Raw genomic sequence first — 16,976 nt, 5'->3', positions numbered from 1 at the left:
ATATTCAAATGAGCCCATTCTGTTTGTATTAATGACCGCTGTACGCATAACCAGGCATTTAAGGAGCGCGGTTTTCTAAGATTTAGAACAGTTTGTGGAACAGTTTGTGGAACAGTTTGTCCACGCCTGCTCACATGTCCTCAAACACAATGTTAGCAGACAATAACTATCATCAGACTATCCAAAACAGAACTCCAAAACTAGCCCCCTGGTGGGCAGTAAGGTAATGCACCGCCTGGTGGGAATAAATGAAACATACAGGGTCATTATGATACCATTCAGTCCAGCTGTTATAATGGGAGTCATTTAGAGCACAGACAAACACAGAAAGAGAGAGAGAGAGAGAGAGAGAGAGAGAGAGAGAGAGTCTGACAGGAGAAAAGTCAAACATCAGTCAATCCTTTCCAGCTGAAAGAACCAGATCATTCCGAGTTATAATGTTTTATTTCCCCAGGGGGCTAATTACATCACGTTTCAACGCCAAGATTAAACTCGTGCATTTACAACAAAGAACAGGCTGCATTTTTAATCTTCGTTCTGCACTGCACAAAAATGCTCACTTACACGTTAAATCATCGGAAACAGAAACAGAATGGCGTGTTGCAGATCAGCTTGTTCCAGCATAAATGGGCCACAATTATCTCGTCTAACTACAACTACAGCAACACAGGCCGGGTGGAACAAAGTTTAATTTTTTTTTTTTTTTTCAGGTTCAGTTCCTAGTTCCTTTTTAAATATTATTTACAACCTAACTCATAAAGAATGCCACCAAAAAAAATAAACCACAGGTGATTTGTCAAATAAAGTCTACTTAGGTCATGAGTCCCAGATTCTTGTCAGGAATTGAAAGAAAAATAATGATATAAAAAATGTAAAATGCAAATGTGTTTTTGTTTTTGTTTTTTTGCCATTTTTTCTCAGTCATAGTCAGAAGGGAAATACTTTTAATATTTTAGGTGATGATTCTTTTGTCTACCCACCTGTGATGTCAGAACGTCTATAGAGTTGTTGTGTATTTTTATTTTTGAACCAATGTTTGTTCTTGTCTTTTATCTATTTATCAGCCTACATTTATTCATTTGATGCTGGTTGTTGTTCTTGTCTTTTATCTATTTATCAGCTTACATTTATTCATTTGATGCTGGTTGCTCTTCCATATTGACCCGTTCTCACTCTTTCTTCTTTCTCTCCTACAACCTCTCTACTAGTCTTTTCACCGAGCAGATCACACCAGACAGACTGCAGACGACCCCCAGACTCAGTATACCAACATCAATCAGCCGGTCCCTCAAAGTGAGGCGACCCCAGTGAAGTCTGAGGTGAAACAGGCAGGGCAGAATGAGAGTCATGGCTGACCCTGTCACGCTGCCTGTCAAACCCATCAACAAGGAGAACCTGGGGACCAGGAGGGATGTCGTCAGTAAGGCGCCACGGACCAGCAGAGCTGAGCAGGACACGCCTCCACTCCTGTGTTTGGAGTATCGCAGGGCAGCGGGGTCTGGACGTAGAAATGAGGAGAAGGAGGTGCAAGGAGGTTGACAGTAGCCTGGAGGGAGCGGGTGTTTTTAATGTTGAACAGTAAAACAACCTGATCACCATTTATACAACACCTGATGATGTTTGATGACTGTCAACAAGTGCAAACAATGGTGACACGTGTGTTGACAGTCAACTTACGTATTAGTTCCCATGACCCACAAACGTTGACAAATGTCAAAATGTGCAAAATGTGGGAGACAACAGTCGAAGCGTCATCATCAGGTTTGTTCACCTGTCAACAGCCAGGACTGTAGGATTTCAGCAGCAGAGTAGAACGGCAGAGGGTAGGAGAGCAGGGCTTTGGCCAACAGACACAGATTGACCAGAGGTCGAAGGTCAAAGGGCAGGTTATCTGTGATGACTTCACTGGTCTCTGGACCCCAGGTCAACACGGCCTAATGAAAGAAAAACAACCCACGGAGTCAGACCATCAATCAAAGGTATTTCGTTTCCTCCCGTCCTCGTTCTGCTCTCTCTCTGCTCTAATTAGTTTAAAAGTAGAAACTCCAAGTCATAGTTGTCTCTCTTTTATTTTAAATGACTTTTTATTCAAAACTATTTTAGAATTTGGGGGCTGTCATCTGATAAAATACCCTCTAAAATCATTATTTTGAGATAAATGTATATATATCTATTGAATAATCGAAACATCAATAATCAACTGGGACTGGGACGAGATACTGAGAAAATAAATCACTGACCAGTAAAGAAAACATGGTCTTCATTACACAGGCAGCTCCGTGAGTCCAGGCTAACATTGCATTGAACTGCCCCCTGTCTTCCATACTGCCCTCTAGAGGAGCCAAGAAGATCTGAGAGGTGTACGAGAAGATGATGACGCCCACAGAGACCAGGAACTTCTCTGGGTCCACAGACAGAGACAGAGTGAACCAGGACCAGGTGCTGGAGCGACTGAGACAGTACAGCATGACCATCAGGCTGAGCAGAGGAAAACAAGGAGACAAATGAGTCCAAATTACTGAATAATGATCTGTTGTTTATGACTTTATCCTCAGACCTGATCAGGATGTGGGCCAGTGAGCAGAAGAGGCTGAGAACAGAGACTGGTCTGAGATCAGTGAGCAGCAGGCAGGGCAGCAGGAACAGCAGTGACACCAGAGAGCATACTGATCTGGGGACAGCAGTCCCTGACAGACAGTCAGACATCAGACTGGTGGAGACGACCAGGTAGAGGGTGCACGTCATCAACAGCTCCATCACCTGAGAGAAAAAAGAAAAAATGTTTCCAAAAGACAAAAAGAGAAACAGCAAGAAGGAGAACAACAGTTTTTATGTTTATTTTTATTATGTGAAATAAAAGACTTTTTGACCTTTTCTTTTTCTTTTTTCTTCTCTTTACTACAAATCTTCAGTCATAAATAATATTGGAAGATTCCAGACTTGATGTGGTCTGGGATTTGGTAACAGAATCATATTTTCTTTATGTAATGATCCAAAAGAAATGATGCAATTCCACAGGTTTCCGTTGCAATCCTGGTGAAAACCCTGAACTGTACTGATAAAAACAGATGCTGTGGGGGAAAAAAAAGCAATCCACAATATTTCAGGTTGCTCAAAAAAAAAAAAAAAAAAAAAAAAGGGTTATTTATTTTTGTTATGGAGGCCTTAAGGCTTTCCACCAGATGTGAAATAAAGAATTCACCTGAGAGTGGTGGCTGGTTCTACACTACCTGAGCAACATTGACCACACAGCCCGCCACTCCTGACCAACTGGACCAGAATCCTTTGCAGCAGGCCTCCACTATGTCCTGGTAGCTCTGTCGGACTCTGACTTTAGACATCCCACTGAAAGATGAGAAGACGTTACTACAAACATTTGCATTTTATCATCTTCCCGCTTCTGTCAAGGATACGTGAGCTTCGTCAGGACTTTTTAGTAAAGTTAATAAATGTTTTTGAAGAATTAATTAGAGGTTGTTTTTGTTTTTTTACATTTAAATCTTTTTGTTGCTTTTAGTTTTGCCAGTGTTGTTCCAACTCCTGCACACATACGCCTTTCTTAAAAGCCAATTTTAAATTATGTTTCTCATTGTTCATTTTTCATTTAGGTAATTTAAAGGGTAATTTCAAGGCTAATTTTTCTGCTTTTGTTAAGCTTTGGTTATCTTCTTTTCAGTTACATTTTCTTCAACAGGCTCAAAAATCCTTGTTCAGTTTTTTTCTTTTTTTTCTTTTTTTTTTTTTACCATAAGCCTCTTTGGAGTCTGGTTTTATCGCCCAGTTGTTCCTTTTTGAAATGAAGTTTGGTTTTAAAACTGTGCTGTGATGTGACTAAAATTCCAATCCCTGCCAAGTGTCTGCAGAAAACAGATGAAAGAGAGATGAGATACGACAGTGCTGTCACGTGCGCTGGTCATTCTTGCATAAAATTCCATCCTCTTTGGGGAGTGCAGTGGAAAAGTGTGACAACGACAGAGTCTGATAACAACTCTGTCCTGATAATGGAGAGTGAATCTGCTGGGCTGAGCTACATCCGTAACACTGTCGCTGGAAATGAAGTGTCACCCAGTGGAAATAAAAAAGAAATAATAATAACCTTGGTTCTTCTTCATACAAACAGGTGACCAGGATCCTCCCGGTGTAGTTACAGACCCAGGCCGACAGAACCAACAGAACCAGGCCCATATAACCAGACTGGAGCAGAGCAAATGGCAAACCCAGCACAAAGATGCCCTGAGAGGGAACAGAAAAGACACGGAGGTAAGAAGTCACCACACAGAGACAGTGGCTCTCCATCAGTGAACCGTCTGCTGTGTCTGCTTCCTCTGATCAAATTATCAAAATAAGTGAAAAAATATCTGCTTCCTCTGATCAAATTATCAAAATGAGTGAAAAAATATAACAACTTATATATATATATACAAATAACTTTGTCCATTACCAAGTACCTGCTAATGGAAGAGTGCAGTAGAAAATGACAGGGAGATTAAAATAAATGCCCTGATCAAAACACAGCATTATTTATAATCCTTTTCTTTTCTTTTTCTCCCCTACTTTTTTTTTGGGATAAAGAAGCAATTTTGGTTGGCTGGTGAGGAGGCCACTTTTCTTTTTCTCCCCTACTTTTTTTTGGGATAAATAAGCAATTTTGGTTGGCTGGAGAGGAGGAAACTTTAGGCTTGGTGCCTGGAGAGACCAAGAAGGAGGAGGAAGAGAGTGGGGTGCCAGGGAGACGGACTGAGAGGAGAGGAGAGGAAACAAGTAGGAGAAAGGGAAACAGGAGAAGGAAGCAGTGGGACCTGATGGATGGAGATCAGGAGGTTGGAGGAGATCAGATGAGACAACGGCCTCTTTGATAAAGCCGCTGTGTTTTGGATGTTGTAACACGGACACACAGAGACTGGCTGATGGAAGCAGATCACAGACACAAACACACAAACAAACACACATCCTCTCGGAGCTGCTGTAGTCTGTAACTGGTCTGCGTTAGGCATCTGCTGCTGGAGCTTTGATGTTCAAATGGATCTGCTGAGGATGAAAGCGGTCTGAGAGGAATCTGACGCTCAAGTATCGAATTTCATCTCCTCCCGTTCCCCCTCGCTCTCCTCCTCCTTTTCTTTGAACCGCTGCCAGCTAATTCCTCATTGGTTACTCCGAGCACAACCTGAAACGGCTCCCAATCACAACGGGCTCAACAAGGAGGAGGAGGAATGAGATCCTCGATTGACTTTGAAGGAGGAGGATAAAAAAGATGATTTCCTTCAGCCCCTGTATCTCCCACAGTTTGACCCCTGAGCCACCTTTAAATCCCTCTGATTCTGCCCATATTGACCATGTACTTTAGCTTCTGTCTTTTTTTAAAACTTCCTTACCAATATTATATCAGCGGCCAAAGCTGCTTTGGTTTCTCTGTGAATAATCGTTACATATTCACCGCTCCTCCTCGGACTTTGCAGGAGCAGGATTTAAACCACTGCCCTCCAGGTCAGACGGAATGTTTAATGCAAGTACGCACACACTGTGCACGGACGGTGATGGAGAAATGTCTCTTGGCAGCAGGCGGGGATTAGAAAATGGACTGGTTTGACATTTAAACAACTCAAAATGCATTTTATTTTCCAGACTTGATACGTTTCTACGTTGGGTTTCCTTTCCTCAAGTCATTTACAGACGTAAGATTATTGATTATTATAATAATAATGATATATATAGGGCAGCAAAATATTTAGTTTTTAATTTGATTGATTAGAGGGTAATCACAATAAATCCTAATTAACTGTGATAATTGTTAATTGTTTATTATTCGATATTAAATATAACTTCAAATTTAAATTGGGATATAGACATGCGGTGAAGTACAAATTTCTTGACTCCTTTTCATTTGTAAATCCCCTTGTTTGACCCAAGGTCACATTTAAAACAAACAAACTTCTCCAATAAACACTTGAACTGCAGTTTCTTTTCTTGCTTCTCAGTGCTGAGAACATCTGAGGAGAAAACACACAAAGTGGAGCGGCTTCATCAATAACCAGGTTGGAAATCAAACTTTCATAACACTCCCCTCACTGAGGGAGCTGATATTTGCATTTGTGGTAGAAAAAAAAAATTTTTTTCCTCTCTAATAAAAACTTGATTAACTTGGCAGACACTCAGTTGTATTGGCATCAATAAAGAACTGGTGGAAAACACAGGTTTCCTCCTTCAGAAGATAAAAAGTGCTGATCTTTTCATTATTGAAGCATCTGTTATCCCCTTGACTAAGACTGCTGGAGTCTAATACACATCAGAGACTTGTTTGAGTCTTTTGTATCTCCTGTGTGGTCGTCACAGTGTCTGAGTTACAACAAACACTTTAATCATTTAGCGTATGAGCATCTTTAATAGTCAAGTCAATTAATGCGGGATTATCTTTGAATAAAGAAAGTAAATGGATATAACTGGACTTTCTTTGAATGAAGTAAATTAGTAAAAATTAAGTACATTTTTTTCACTGTGTCCCACTGGTCCGAGGACCGGGGGGTTGGGAATCCCTGATCTATACAGTCTTCCATTTACAACCGGCCCCTTCAAGGGGAACTGTGTTGCTGATGTGTCCCCCAGTGAAAATGAGTTTGACACGCCTGCTTTAAAACATCAATGAACTTCATTTAAAATGCTGTAAATAAATGTAGTTTTGCAATTAAGAAAAAATTGATTTAGAAAATATTGAAATTGATATTTAATTTCCCTGCTTCTGCCCTAATGCTGCCCTAACCTCTTGTTGAATTTGTTGCAAGCAGTGGCAAATTCTTCCAGATTTATTGAGTATTTAAGCGCTGTGGTTACACAAAATAAAATTCTACATTCATTTTCATTCACGTATCTGCTTTGTTTGGTTTCTGGTGGTGGTGGTTGGGGTTTGGGGGGGGGGTGAAGCCCTGGCCTCGTCCATAAATAAACCAAAAACCAACATTAGTTTGTGTGCTAAACGTGGTGTGTTCATACATGTATTTATGGACTGACAGCGGCCGTGGCTCTGATTAAACATCTGCATGCTCACAGCCATCTGACGCCGACAGCACTGCACAAATATACACCTCATTTCCTGCAGGGACGAGTGTGTGAGCATCTTCGTTTACCAGTGTATGTGTGTGTGTGTGTGTGTGTATTGTATTGACACCGTAATATCATTATGCGTTCTCCACGGACGCGGTGAGGCTGTTCAATTACACTGCAGTTATGCAGTGAAAGAACACATTTACATGAGCGCAGCGCTTGAATACGACCCGGAATTTTACAGCATAATAAGCCATTAGAAATGACTGCTGTGAGAACACACTGTGACCAGGAGCCTTGATTTGCATCTGGGTTGATTATAAATAAAGACCAAGAGAGTCAGTCATTTAGTCAGTGTGACAAACTGCCTACAAGACCAGAGTGAGGGCTGCTGCTGACGAAAATAATAATAATAATAAAAAAACCCAGAGAGAATCAGCTTGAACATTTTATACTTTTTACGTTTTATATTTTGTGTTCATCACTGTTGGGTGGTGATTTTTGATTTTTGACCATGCATGTTTACATGTACACGTGTACCTGTATGGCATTAGTCACATTCCAGCCAGCCTCCCAGGCAGTGATGGTGGGGCGAAGACTTGGATCAACAGAAATGGTCCCTCCTTTCCCACCGTCTCCACGTGACTCTGAGAAATGAACGGTTCCGTCTGATGGTTCCTGTCCTTCTGTGTTCTCTCTTCTGTCCCTGTTTCCTCTGCTCTGGTCGAAGCCGCTCTGTTCCTCGGTGCCGCCGCTCATCTTCTGCAGGTGGACATCAGAATATTTCATTTCTTCCAGGCGACTGGTGGTACTTTTCACCCAGTCTGTAGTGGATACTGCAGAGGTCAGAGTGATGGTTCTGGCTCCGGTGCAGACCAGGGTAGATCTGGTTTCTTTGAAACCAGTGGACCAGGAGCTGCATCCTGTCATGTCAGAAACTGGTCCTTGTCTCTCACTGGTACTGTCGGGCTCAGTCACAGGTGGACCACCGTTCTCACCGCCGTAGGTTCTGTTTAGCTCATCGCTGTGGGTCAGAACCAGCATCTCCTCATCATTATGAAAGAACCTACGGCCAAGAAATCAGCAAATACATTTCCAGTTATTATGTTTAAATTTTTTTGCAAAAGAGTAAATTGTATGTATGTACCATATCCTTGTCTCCCTCACCTTGTAGTCCACTTCTGGTGAAACCTCGACACCATCCAGTCCCAGAGAGAACCAGCAGAAGTCCAGGGCGGCCTCACAGTTTGAGCCAGAGGAGGAGACTCCATGTTCAGCCACAGAGTCTCTGGAGGTCTGGAGCTCTACAGAAGCTCCACAGACTCTGGACCAGCAAAAAAAAAAAAAAAATGGACAAACTTCATGCTGCAGAGAACCAACAGTGGCAGAGGTCCAACACACACGAAGGTGTGTGTGAGGTGATTGACAAGCTGCTCAACTGTAAATTTATAATGTGATGGGAAGAGTGACGGAGTAAACAGATATGAACAGACATAATGACCTGCAGTGAAAAGTTAATGCAGTGGGAAAAAAAAACTTTATGAAACTTTATAAATCTTTCATTTATACTGCGCAAAAAAATAAATGAATATAGTTAATTCCTACTCATGCATGTGCTGTTTTTTTTCTCCCCACATCTTCTGCCCCAGACTGTGGTGAGCAGTGCAGGGCACCAGGAGGAGCCATAGAACAGAGGTGCATGAAATTGGGAGGACCTTAAATTTTTGTGTCCACTCCTGGTCACGTTTTCTGTTTATTTGTTTTTTTACTTTTCTATACTTTACATTGTTTATTTCCTCCATTTTATTTCAGGAATTTTGGATCACCAAATGTCATTTGTTACATCTTTGGATAATAATACCTTTAAGAAGAAGCTAAGCATTATTCTGGATATATGTAACAGGCTTCTTTTTAGTTCCAGTTCTGGAACTTTGGAAAAATTGGTTGTAATTCTTTCATAAAAACATACTTTTATTCCATGACGTTTGACCTAAAAGAACAATGGCAGTTGTATTTAGTTAAAATATGATATTTCTTTAAATATTTGACTTTACTTTCAACTTTTTTCTGCAGTAGTTTTATTGACCCGTTTCAATCGAGGCATTTTTTTTATTATTGTCCATGGTTTTTGTTGGTCCTTTATATTTATTTATATTTATTCCTGTTTATATTTTGTAGATTTTATTTATTGTGCCTCACGTTGCTTTTTATAAATTACTTGATAAAAGTGCAGTAAATGATAATTTTTGCTCTCGCTCTCGGCTTTTCACTTGGAGTTTTTTTATCCAATCATATTTCAGCTTCTTGTGTTCCTACATTGAAAGAAATCTGCCCTAAAGTCTTCGGAAACAGAATAGCAACGAGAGCGAGAGCAACATGTCTTTAACCAATCAGATTTTGAGTTGACTTTAAACATGGCCCTCTAGCTCGCCCAGAGTTACGTTGGCGATTTGAGTGATTTGATTGGACGTCAAAGAATATTATCGAATCTACCAAACGAAATCTAACGAAAATTTAAAACAAAAAAAATGTCCAGCGCTGTTGTTGAGACATTCTTAGCTAAAAAGAATGTACGTCACAAACACGACAGGACAGAGCAATCCATAAGGAAAGAGAAGAGGAAGGTGTTTATGTACAACTGACCGGAAGTTTTGGTGAGTAAAATGTGTTTTTTTAATGATATTGTAATTGTATTATTGACTCTTTTTTATGTACGTCATATCAAAGCAGTGGCTGTATTCTGCTTCGTTAGCTAGTAGCTTTAGTAATGGCGTTATTGTGGCTACATGAGTTAGCTAAGGAGCTAAGGAGTTTGAAAAGAACTTTTCAAACTTGACCATGACTTGGACGACTGAGAATCTTCATAGACACCTTCACTACTCTTTATAGACAAAATTACGTCATTAATATATATATTTACTCAGGCAGGACGCCACTACAGGCCCCGGCGAGACACAACACGCCACTGGTAAATATATTTGATATTTTTTTAAACGTAAAATAAAATACACGTTTGAGACCTTTTTCCTTCCTTCCTTTTTATGAATTCAGTGCTTTAAGTTTGACTTAGGACAGCAGAAGAAGAAGAGGAGGAGGAGGGAGAGAAGGGGAGAAAGGGGAGAAGGAAGGAGGAGTATCCACATGGAGAGAGTTCGGGGTCAACTCCTGGGAAAGTTTCGGCATTCACTTCAAACTGCGCTGCAGGACCCGGACTCCAGGCTCCAGATTTCCAGGCTTCAGGCTCCAGGCTGCCGCAGAGATGAAGCGGCCGTTGCTCTCGCTTTGTACCGCGATGCTTTTGCAGCTGTGCTGTGCTCAGCAGAGAGGTGAGTCCCCGACACACCGAAGTGGACACACAGCTAATCTGGAAAACACTGGGATTGTCTGCAGGCTGCCCTTGTACTAACGAAGATAATCGATCACAGATGCAGATGTTTACTTTATTATTATTATTATTATTATTATTATTATTATTATTATTATTATTATTATTCTTTAAAGTTAGTTTTACTCTCAGTGTCAGCAACAACACAGTTACTAATGCACATGGATGACGTTTCCAACTGTTGTGTTTATTGCTTTTAAATATTCATTTTTATATGACTATTTGAATATGTTACACAACATTTTTAATGGGTTGAGTCTATGTTTGCTCCAAAGAATTATGAAAGAACAGTTCAATCATAGTGGCGCTTTGGCCCAGAGGCAATGTCTCTGTCATTGGTGTGGAACCCCAGGGTTCACCTCCTGGGCAAGTTCGAATCCCGGTTAAGGCGGTTGGTACCTTCCAGTGGACTCACCACCCGCAGGAAGGTTTGGTATGGTGCAATGTGATTTGGGTGGCAACTGCTGCCCCCGCGACCCGGTAACGGATAAGCGGATGAAAATGGATGGATGGACAGTTCAATCATTTCCAGCTCTGTCCATGTTTCCTGGAAAACATTTAGTTATGTTTTGTTAATTATTTTTTGACTAACGTGGCTTTACCTCTGATTAGACCAAATGTTATACATTGGTCTAGTACATGGAACAGTTTAACAAACCTGTATAGATCCTACTTTCAGCCCTCTGGTTTTTTGCATATAAAAATACTAGCTGCTGTAATTCTGGTGTGATTTCCACAGCACGTGTTGTTGAATTCTGGTAAAGATGTATTGATTTCCTCCAGTATTTTTCTCAAAGCTGAGAGCACCACAAACAACATCCATGTAATCCCTCTTGTACTGTTTTGCAGACAGTCTTAGATGAATGTCTCAGAAAACCAGACAATTAAAACCACATCAATCTGCATGTCTGGATGCCTTCAGGGCAAACAGGAGAAAATATGATTTTTCTCCTATTTATTCGAGGTCAGGCGGTCTTTCACAGCCCAAGCTGGTTTATGTTAGACTCTTTAACTTGATGATTTGTGATGCTGTGGAAGATTAATTATGTGCTGTGCTGAGTGTTGAGGCCATGACATAGTCAACAGTGAAAAATGAGCGAAAGAGACCTCGACAGAGATGATGGACTGACAGAAGGGGTGAAATCAATATGGCACCCAGCAAAATAGTCAGAATATACAAGAAAAAAATATTCGACAAGGCCAGTTGTCCTATTTTGTGACAAAGTGAACGAAAAAAAAAACTGTTTTATGATGTGAGAGTTTGTTTACTTGTGTGTGTCTCTGCAGAGCTTTGGTTAGGTGTTTGGGGCTGTTTGAAAAATGAGACAAATCTGGTGTCGGCCATGTTTTTTATTTGCAGCCTCCTCCAAACATCTCCAGTTACTGTTTAACACAGGAGTTCTCTGGACCCCTGCAGAGGAGAGGATGGAGAGAGAGAGAATGGGTGAGGGGGGCTGCAATCAGGATGGATGTGTGTGTGTTTGTGTGTGTGAGAGAGAGAGACAGAGGGAGTGAAAAAGCAAAAGTGAGTAGAAGGGGGCGGGAGAGACCATCTGTGTCAGGAGCCTCATTACCAGGCATGTCAACCAGGCATGCTCTCTATCAGCGACGGAGCTCAGAGAGACATCAGGAGATAATCAGAAGGAGGACAGGAGGAAAAGAAGGAGGGGAGGTGAAATAGAGAGGAATAGGAGAGGCAGAAATGGGGAGAAGGGTGCAGTCAAGCACAGGTGGATGGAAAGTTGAGAGGGGAGTATGGATGATAGAGAGAGATGATTCAGCAAGATGGAAGGAAAATAAGAACAATAGTATATGAAAAATTAACGCTAGGGACTTTAACTTTTCAACTTTGATTAATAATATAAAGAAAAGTAAAATGTTGAAGAAGAGTCTGGCCATTTGGGTTTTCAGTTTTTTTGGAAAAGGTTTTTTCCGAGCTAATATTAGCTAAGATGGTCGTGGAACAGGTGTGACCATCCCACAGTAGATGAGGTGACGTTCAGAGCCAGTGACGTGTTGACTAGTATAGGTGTGCTTAAAGTACGGGGCAGGTCCCCTTTCCACCACAGGGGGTGCTGCAGAAAATGTTTAGGATTACATGGCCGTCACAGTCATATTTATCTTTTGTAAGACAGAAAAGTTAAAGAAACATTTAAGTTATTTCTAATGTTTGATTTTAAAAAATCTAATCTGCGGCTGCTGTTTAACAGAGTAGACAAAGTGCTTTTGTGTTGTTCATTACCCGTACTTACAGGTCTCTGCTTTTGTGTTGTTCATTACCCGTACTTGTCTCCACTACAGTACAAATACTATTTCAACTGCATTATCAGAAGACCACAAAACACCGTAGTGCTGTCAGCAGCACACCAACAAATCTGCAGCTTTTCTCTCACGCCTCGAGTTGTTTTTTCCCCCTTGTTTTTTCTACGTATCGATACGATCGTTCCTGCAGTACTTTCTGAACTGTCACTGTGACATATGGGTCTGTGCAGCAAAGACAAACAACTATATCAATAAAAACATAGTAAAATGTCAAGAATGTGTAGCCGCCGCTGGATGAAATTGGAAATGTTACCAGAAAACAAGTTGACTTGTTGGATTTGTTGTGGATTAAGGCGAATGTGTGTAAAGTCATCACACTAGGGGGCAGCAGTGTGGCTGGATGAACAAGAGTTTTTTTAATCCAGCAGAGAAATCAACATTTTATTGAACACATCCACTTGAATTATTCAGAATTTGTCTTGTGGAAAAGCTGGTCATTAAAACAGCATCTGAACATCAGGATGGGTTGACAAAAATTATTTCAGCATTGGTGCTTATTGGACCGGAGTAGAGAACCTGATCCTCTGATACAAAAAGGACAGTAAATGAGTAGATTAAAGGTCTCTTCAGAGCAACCACAGTGGTGTTTATACTTTTATGATAATGTGGATTTAACCCAGGCAGGAGGAAACCAGCGTGGTGTGAAGTCACCTGAGGGTACGGCACTGAATGACATCAGAGAAATCAACAATTTTACGCGGTGAAATATTTCCCAATGTCATAATGTTCCTAAAATATGTTGATGTGAGTCTGCTGTGTTAATGTGAAAGCAGTCAAGCTTAGCTGAACAGTTTGGATGGAAGACACCGGGGGGACGGCTCTCAGACTGTGTTTTTCCCAGGCTGGGATTCAAATGTACTGAATATAATCAATATGGCCTTTAAGGAAAAGAATAGAACGAAAGATAGAAGAGAAGAAAAGTGAGAGGAGGCCGGAGGGAACCATGGAGCTGGGCAGAGATAGAGGAGGTAGAAGGGTTTATATGTTGTCTGTTCCTTTAAGTTCTACCTTTTTCCTCCGCTGCTGTAATTAAAGAAGTGTAATGTTGAGCACGATAGACATTCATTAAGGTAAAATGTACGGCTACCAATTACTTTGGATTCTCTTGATTGATTAGTTGGGCCTGAGTCATCAAAGGCGGCCAGGAAAGACCGCCGGTCAGCCGTGATTGAGGACTGCAGAGACAATCACTGAGATTACATGGACGATTAAGTTGAGAAACACAACCGTAGCTGGACCGTAGTATTGAATTAGCCTCCTGTCCTTGTCGCAGCGTACACACAGAAGAGTAGATTTATCCACTATCTGTGGAAATGTCAACGGACGACAATGAGAATCAACTGAAAGACCTGAAGGATGAATTAAAACCTGTCTGAACATCATTTGGTTTTTAAAATCAGACACATTTAGAAATAATACGATCTGTCTGAGAACCTTTTGACTGGTCCTGAACATCCAGTACAGAAGACGCTCCCTGAGTTTGGATCAGTGAGGTGCTCATCGATCCTTGTGGTTCTGGCCCGTCTGACAGTACAGTAGGTGCTGATGTTGTGAGATTGGTTCATGACTACCAATAAATCCCTCTTCATCGTGAATCAGGCTCCAAGCTCTTAGTCTGTTGTGGGTCTAATTGAACATATACCTGTAGGGGGCAGTGGTCAGCTGAGGGAGGGGGAGTGAATAACACTAATTATAACGTATACTGCAAACAGACAAAATGGACTTTATTGTCTGCGTTTATCACCTGGGCAGCGGTGACCGTTTCTTAGACAGAACATGAACCTGAACCTGCGATTACCTGAATACGAGTCCGGTCTTCTTACTGCTAGGCCACGACATCTGTTAGTGGACATTTATTCATCACAATTTTTATTTTGTTTCAAGCAGAAAAAAGGAGTAAGTAAAGGGATTTGATCAAGTTTGACGAGGGTCAGATTGTGATGACTGGTAATCTCCAAAACTGCTGCTCTTGTTTGTTCATCTGCTGTGGTCCAGAGGATCGAACCTGTCGAGGCCGTGGACTGGTAAGATCCTCTGATCCTCCGAGGCCGTGGACTGGTAAGATCCTCTGTTGCCGTCACAGGGACTTGATGGACGTGGTCTCCTGATGCTGGGTGAGGTAGAGGCTTTGATTTGTCCTAAATAAAGGACATCAAGTGGCCGCTGTGCACAGGATGAGGTCGGAGCAGAGGATGAGGCGACGAGAACCTGCAGGTGGTTGGAGAGCTTTAAACAGACTTGTTCTCAGAGACGAGAGAGTCAGGGTGGACGGGTGACAGGAGACAAGCTGGGACGCCTGGAAGAGGACGTGTGATGTGGAGAGACCATGAGCAACTGATGATCTGAGCGGAAAACATCAAAAGAAAACATTAAATGTCAAAATGATCAGAACTGGAATCCTAGTGGTTCTCTTTTAAACCAATCTTTTGAAAATTAAACGCAGTAACTGGAGAAAAAATCATCACCATTGAAAATAAAACGCAGTAACTGGAGAATGAAAAAATCATCACCGTCTTCAGGAAGTTTCCTTTTTTTTGTCCGTGCTAACTGCTAACCACCATTTGGCTGTGAGTTCATTTGTGAAACTTTACGTCCGTATGTAAACAGCCTGGCAGAAGGACTCCATTATTGTCCCTGATTTAATTTCCAAGCCTCAGCTTTTAATCATTCATCTAGTTATTTATCCGTTTATACGCAGGAAGTCCATTCTTTCCATTCAATCAGGCACTCGATGCAAGGATCTGCACGCCTCAGCTTGAGCTCGGCAGATGTAATTGAATTTGTCAGGTTTAATATCGGAGATTGGACTCATTTATGTTCTCGTGCGCCCGTACTGCGTACACGTGCGGCTGACTGTCACACTGTGTTTGTGAAGTTGTCACTTAAACTTTAAGGCAGCCAGGTTTTAATCAAGGACACTGTGTTGAAACATAGACCACATGGACACCAACAGGTGTGTGTGTGTGTGTGTGTTTCTCTCTCTCTCTGTGCTGTAGGGGAGCTAAAATTAACTGGGTGCTAAGTTGGAAATCTGCTGCATCCTCCCTGTCAATAAGAAAAGGTGGAGGAAGATGAAGCAGCGAGGTGGGTGTGGAGGATCGCAGCCACTCTGACATTTGGAATCTTAGTCAGGTTAATATTTTTCTTGACTCTCGACACGGTGTCAGGGCAGAAGTAGGTCACGACTCCGCGCCTGCAGCGGAATAATACCTGCTGATTTTAAAATGTAAAGTTTGCGCTCAGGGCGTCAGAAGGAACGGCTGTGGAATTCAAACATAAATAACTCTGTGCCGCATTAATGGGAGACACTGAACCTGAGGACGGTGAATTATTATATTGAAGAGCAAATTAAATTTCGCTTTAGTGGCCTTGAGTTTTTGATTTCTTTTTTTTTTTTTTTTTTTTTAAAGGATAAAAACCTGGAGTTGTATCTGCTGAACACGGTTGTCTTTAGTGCAGGTGTGATGGAGAAGCAGAGAGAAAGAGAGAGAGAGAGACCGTGGAGAGGCTTTGTGGAAAAGTTGAAAAATACGAATCTTGAAAAAAATGTCAAATTAATGACAAAGTTTATGGCAAACGCAGGCTTTCATCATGTTGAAAAGTTGTCACGGCCTCAAAAAATACCCGACGAGTCTAAGATTTTTGACATTTTCTAAGGTTTACTTTTCTTGTCTGGAAGATGAAGAAGTGCTAGAAGTGGCGGCTAGATTTTTACCAAGTGTGGAGAGACGCACTTTAACAATTCCTTTTTGACAGTGACCAGAAAGTAACATGGATGACATTTTGAAAATGAATGTTATAGTTTACATGTTAAACTGTCTCATGTAGTCATTTATACAAAAAATACTGATTTTAATGGTGAAATAGTGATAGAGATCTTTCTTTCAACTGTAACTTGACAAACTTAACATATTTTAAATAACCTATTTTTGTACATAAACCTTTAAATGTTGAATACGTTTTTGTTGATTATTTATTATAATATGAAGAAATGCACAAAAATACAGGCCATAAACCAGCTCTACTTATTTCTGGAACAGTTCCTGAAAAAAAAAATTCAGCTTCAGTTTGTTTTTCAGAGTTTATTATTTGAAGACATTGTCTTTTGAACATTGTTTGTGTTCACTTAACAGTGTTAGTGTGTTAATATTGGAAAATGTGCTTTCCCCTGTGGGGCCTGTAGTGCTGCTGCTGCTGCTGCCACCACTGCTGGTGCTGCTGCTGCCACCGCCTC

At 41.2% G+C, this 16,976-nt stretch overlaps 2 protein-coding genes across 2 annotated transcripts in view; one reads left to right on the top strand and one right to left on the bottom strand.

Annotated features, from left to right (window-relative positions):
* Positions 1 to 1,098: 1,098 nt before the first annotated feature.
* Positions 1,099 to 8,306, bottom strand: LOC103381241 (vesicular inhibitory amino acid transporter-like). Its single transcript, XM_008313508.2, has 8 exons — positions 8,203 to 8,306; positions 7,576 to 8,101; positions 4,097 to 4,233; positions 3,231 to 3,345; positions 2,558 to 2,760; positions 2,241 to 2,478; positions 1,772 to 1,934; positions 1,099 to 1,498 (listed from the first exon to the last, which is right to left on the bottom strand). The coding sequence occupies exons 1-8, from the start codon at positions 8,304 to 8,306 to the stop codon at positions 1,191 to 1,193; spliced, it is 1,794 nt and encodes a 597-aa protein (XP_008311730.1). The 3' UTR covers positions 1,099 to 1,190.
* A 1,240-nt stretch (positions 8,307 to 9,546) lies between these two features.
* The window catches only part of lama2 (laminin, alpha 2), a 118,329-nt gene continuing 110,899 nt past the window's right edge, over positions 9,547 to 16,976 (top strand). The window contains exons 1-3 of the mRNA XM_025057060.1: positions 9,547 to 9,689; positions 9,960 to 10,003; positions 10,087 to 10,361. Coding sequence (XP_024912828.1) covers positions 10,295 to 10,361 — 67 coding nt within the window. The 5' untranslated portion in view covers positions 9,547 to 9,689; positions 9,960 to 10,003; positions 10,087 to 10,294. The remainder of the gene's footprint in view (positions 9,690 to 9,959; positions 10,004 to 10,086; positions 10,362 to 16,976) is intronic.

This window comes from Cynoglossus semilaevis, chromosome 7, assembly GCF_000523025.1.
Source record: "Cynoglossus semilaevis isolate Cse_v1.0 chromosome 7, Cse_v1.0, whole genome shotgun sequence".
NCBI lineage: Eukaryota > Metazoa > Chordata > Actinopteri > Pleuronectiformes > Cynoglossidae > Cynoglossus > Cynoglossus semilaevis.
Note: the sequence above shows the minus strand (reverse complement) of the source record. Positions and strands in the feature narration are given on the sequence as shown.

Bases quoted from the DNA above. Each gene is read 5' to 3' on its own strand.
- LOC103381241 (XM_008313508.2), bottom strand. From the start codon at position 8,306: ATGGAGTCTCCTCCTCTGGCTCAAACTGTGAGGCCGCCCTGGACTTCT. The intron at 8,102-8,202 runs GTGAGGGAGACA...TCTTGGCCGTAG, and splicing joins CACCAGAAGTGGACTACAAG to GTTCTTTCATAATGATGAGG. The intron at 4,234-7,575 runs GTACACGTGTAC...GTTCCCTCTCAG, and splicing joins ATGTGACTAATGCCATACAG to GGCATCTTTGTGCTGGGTTT.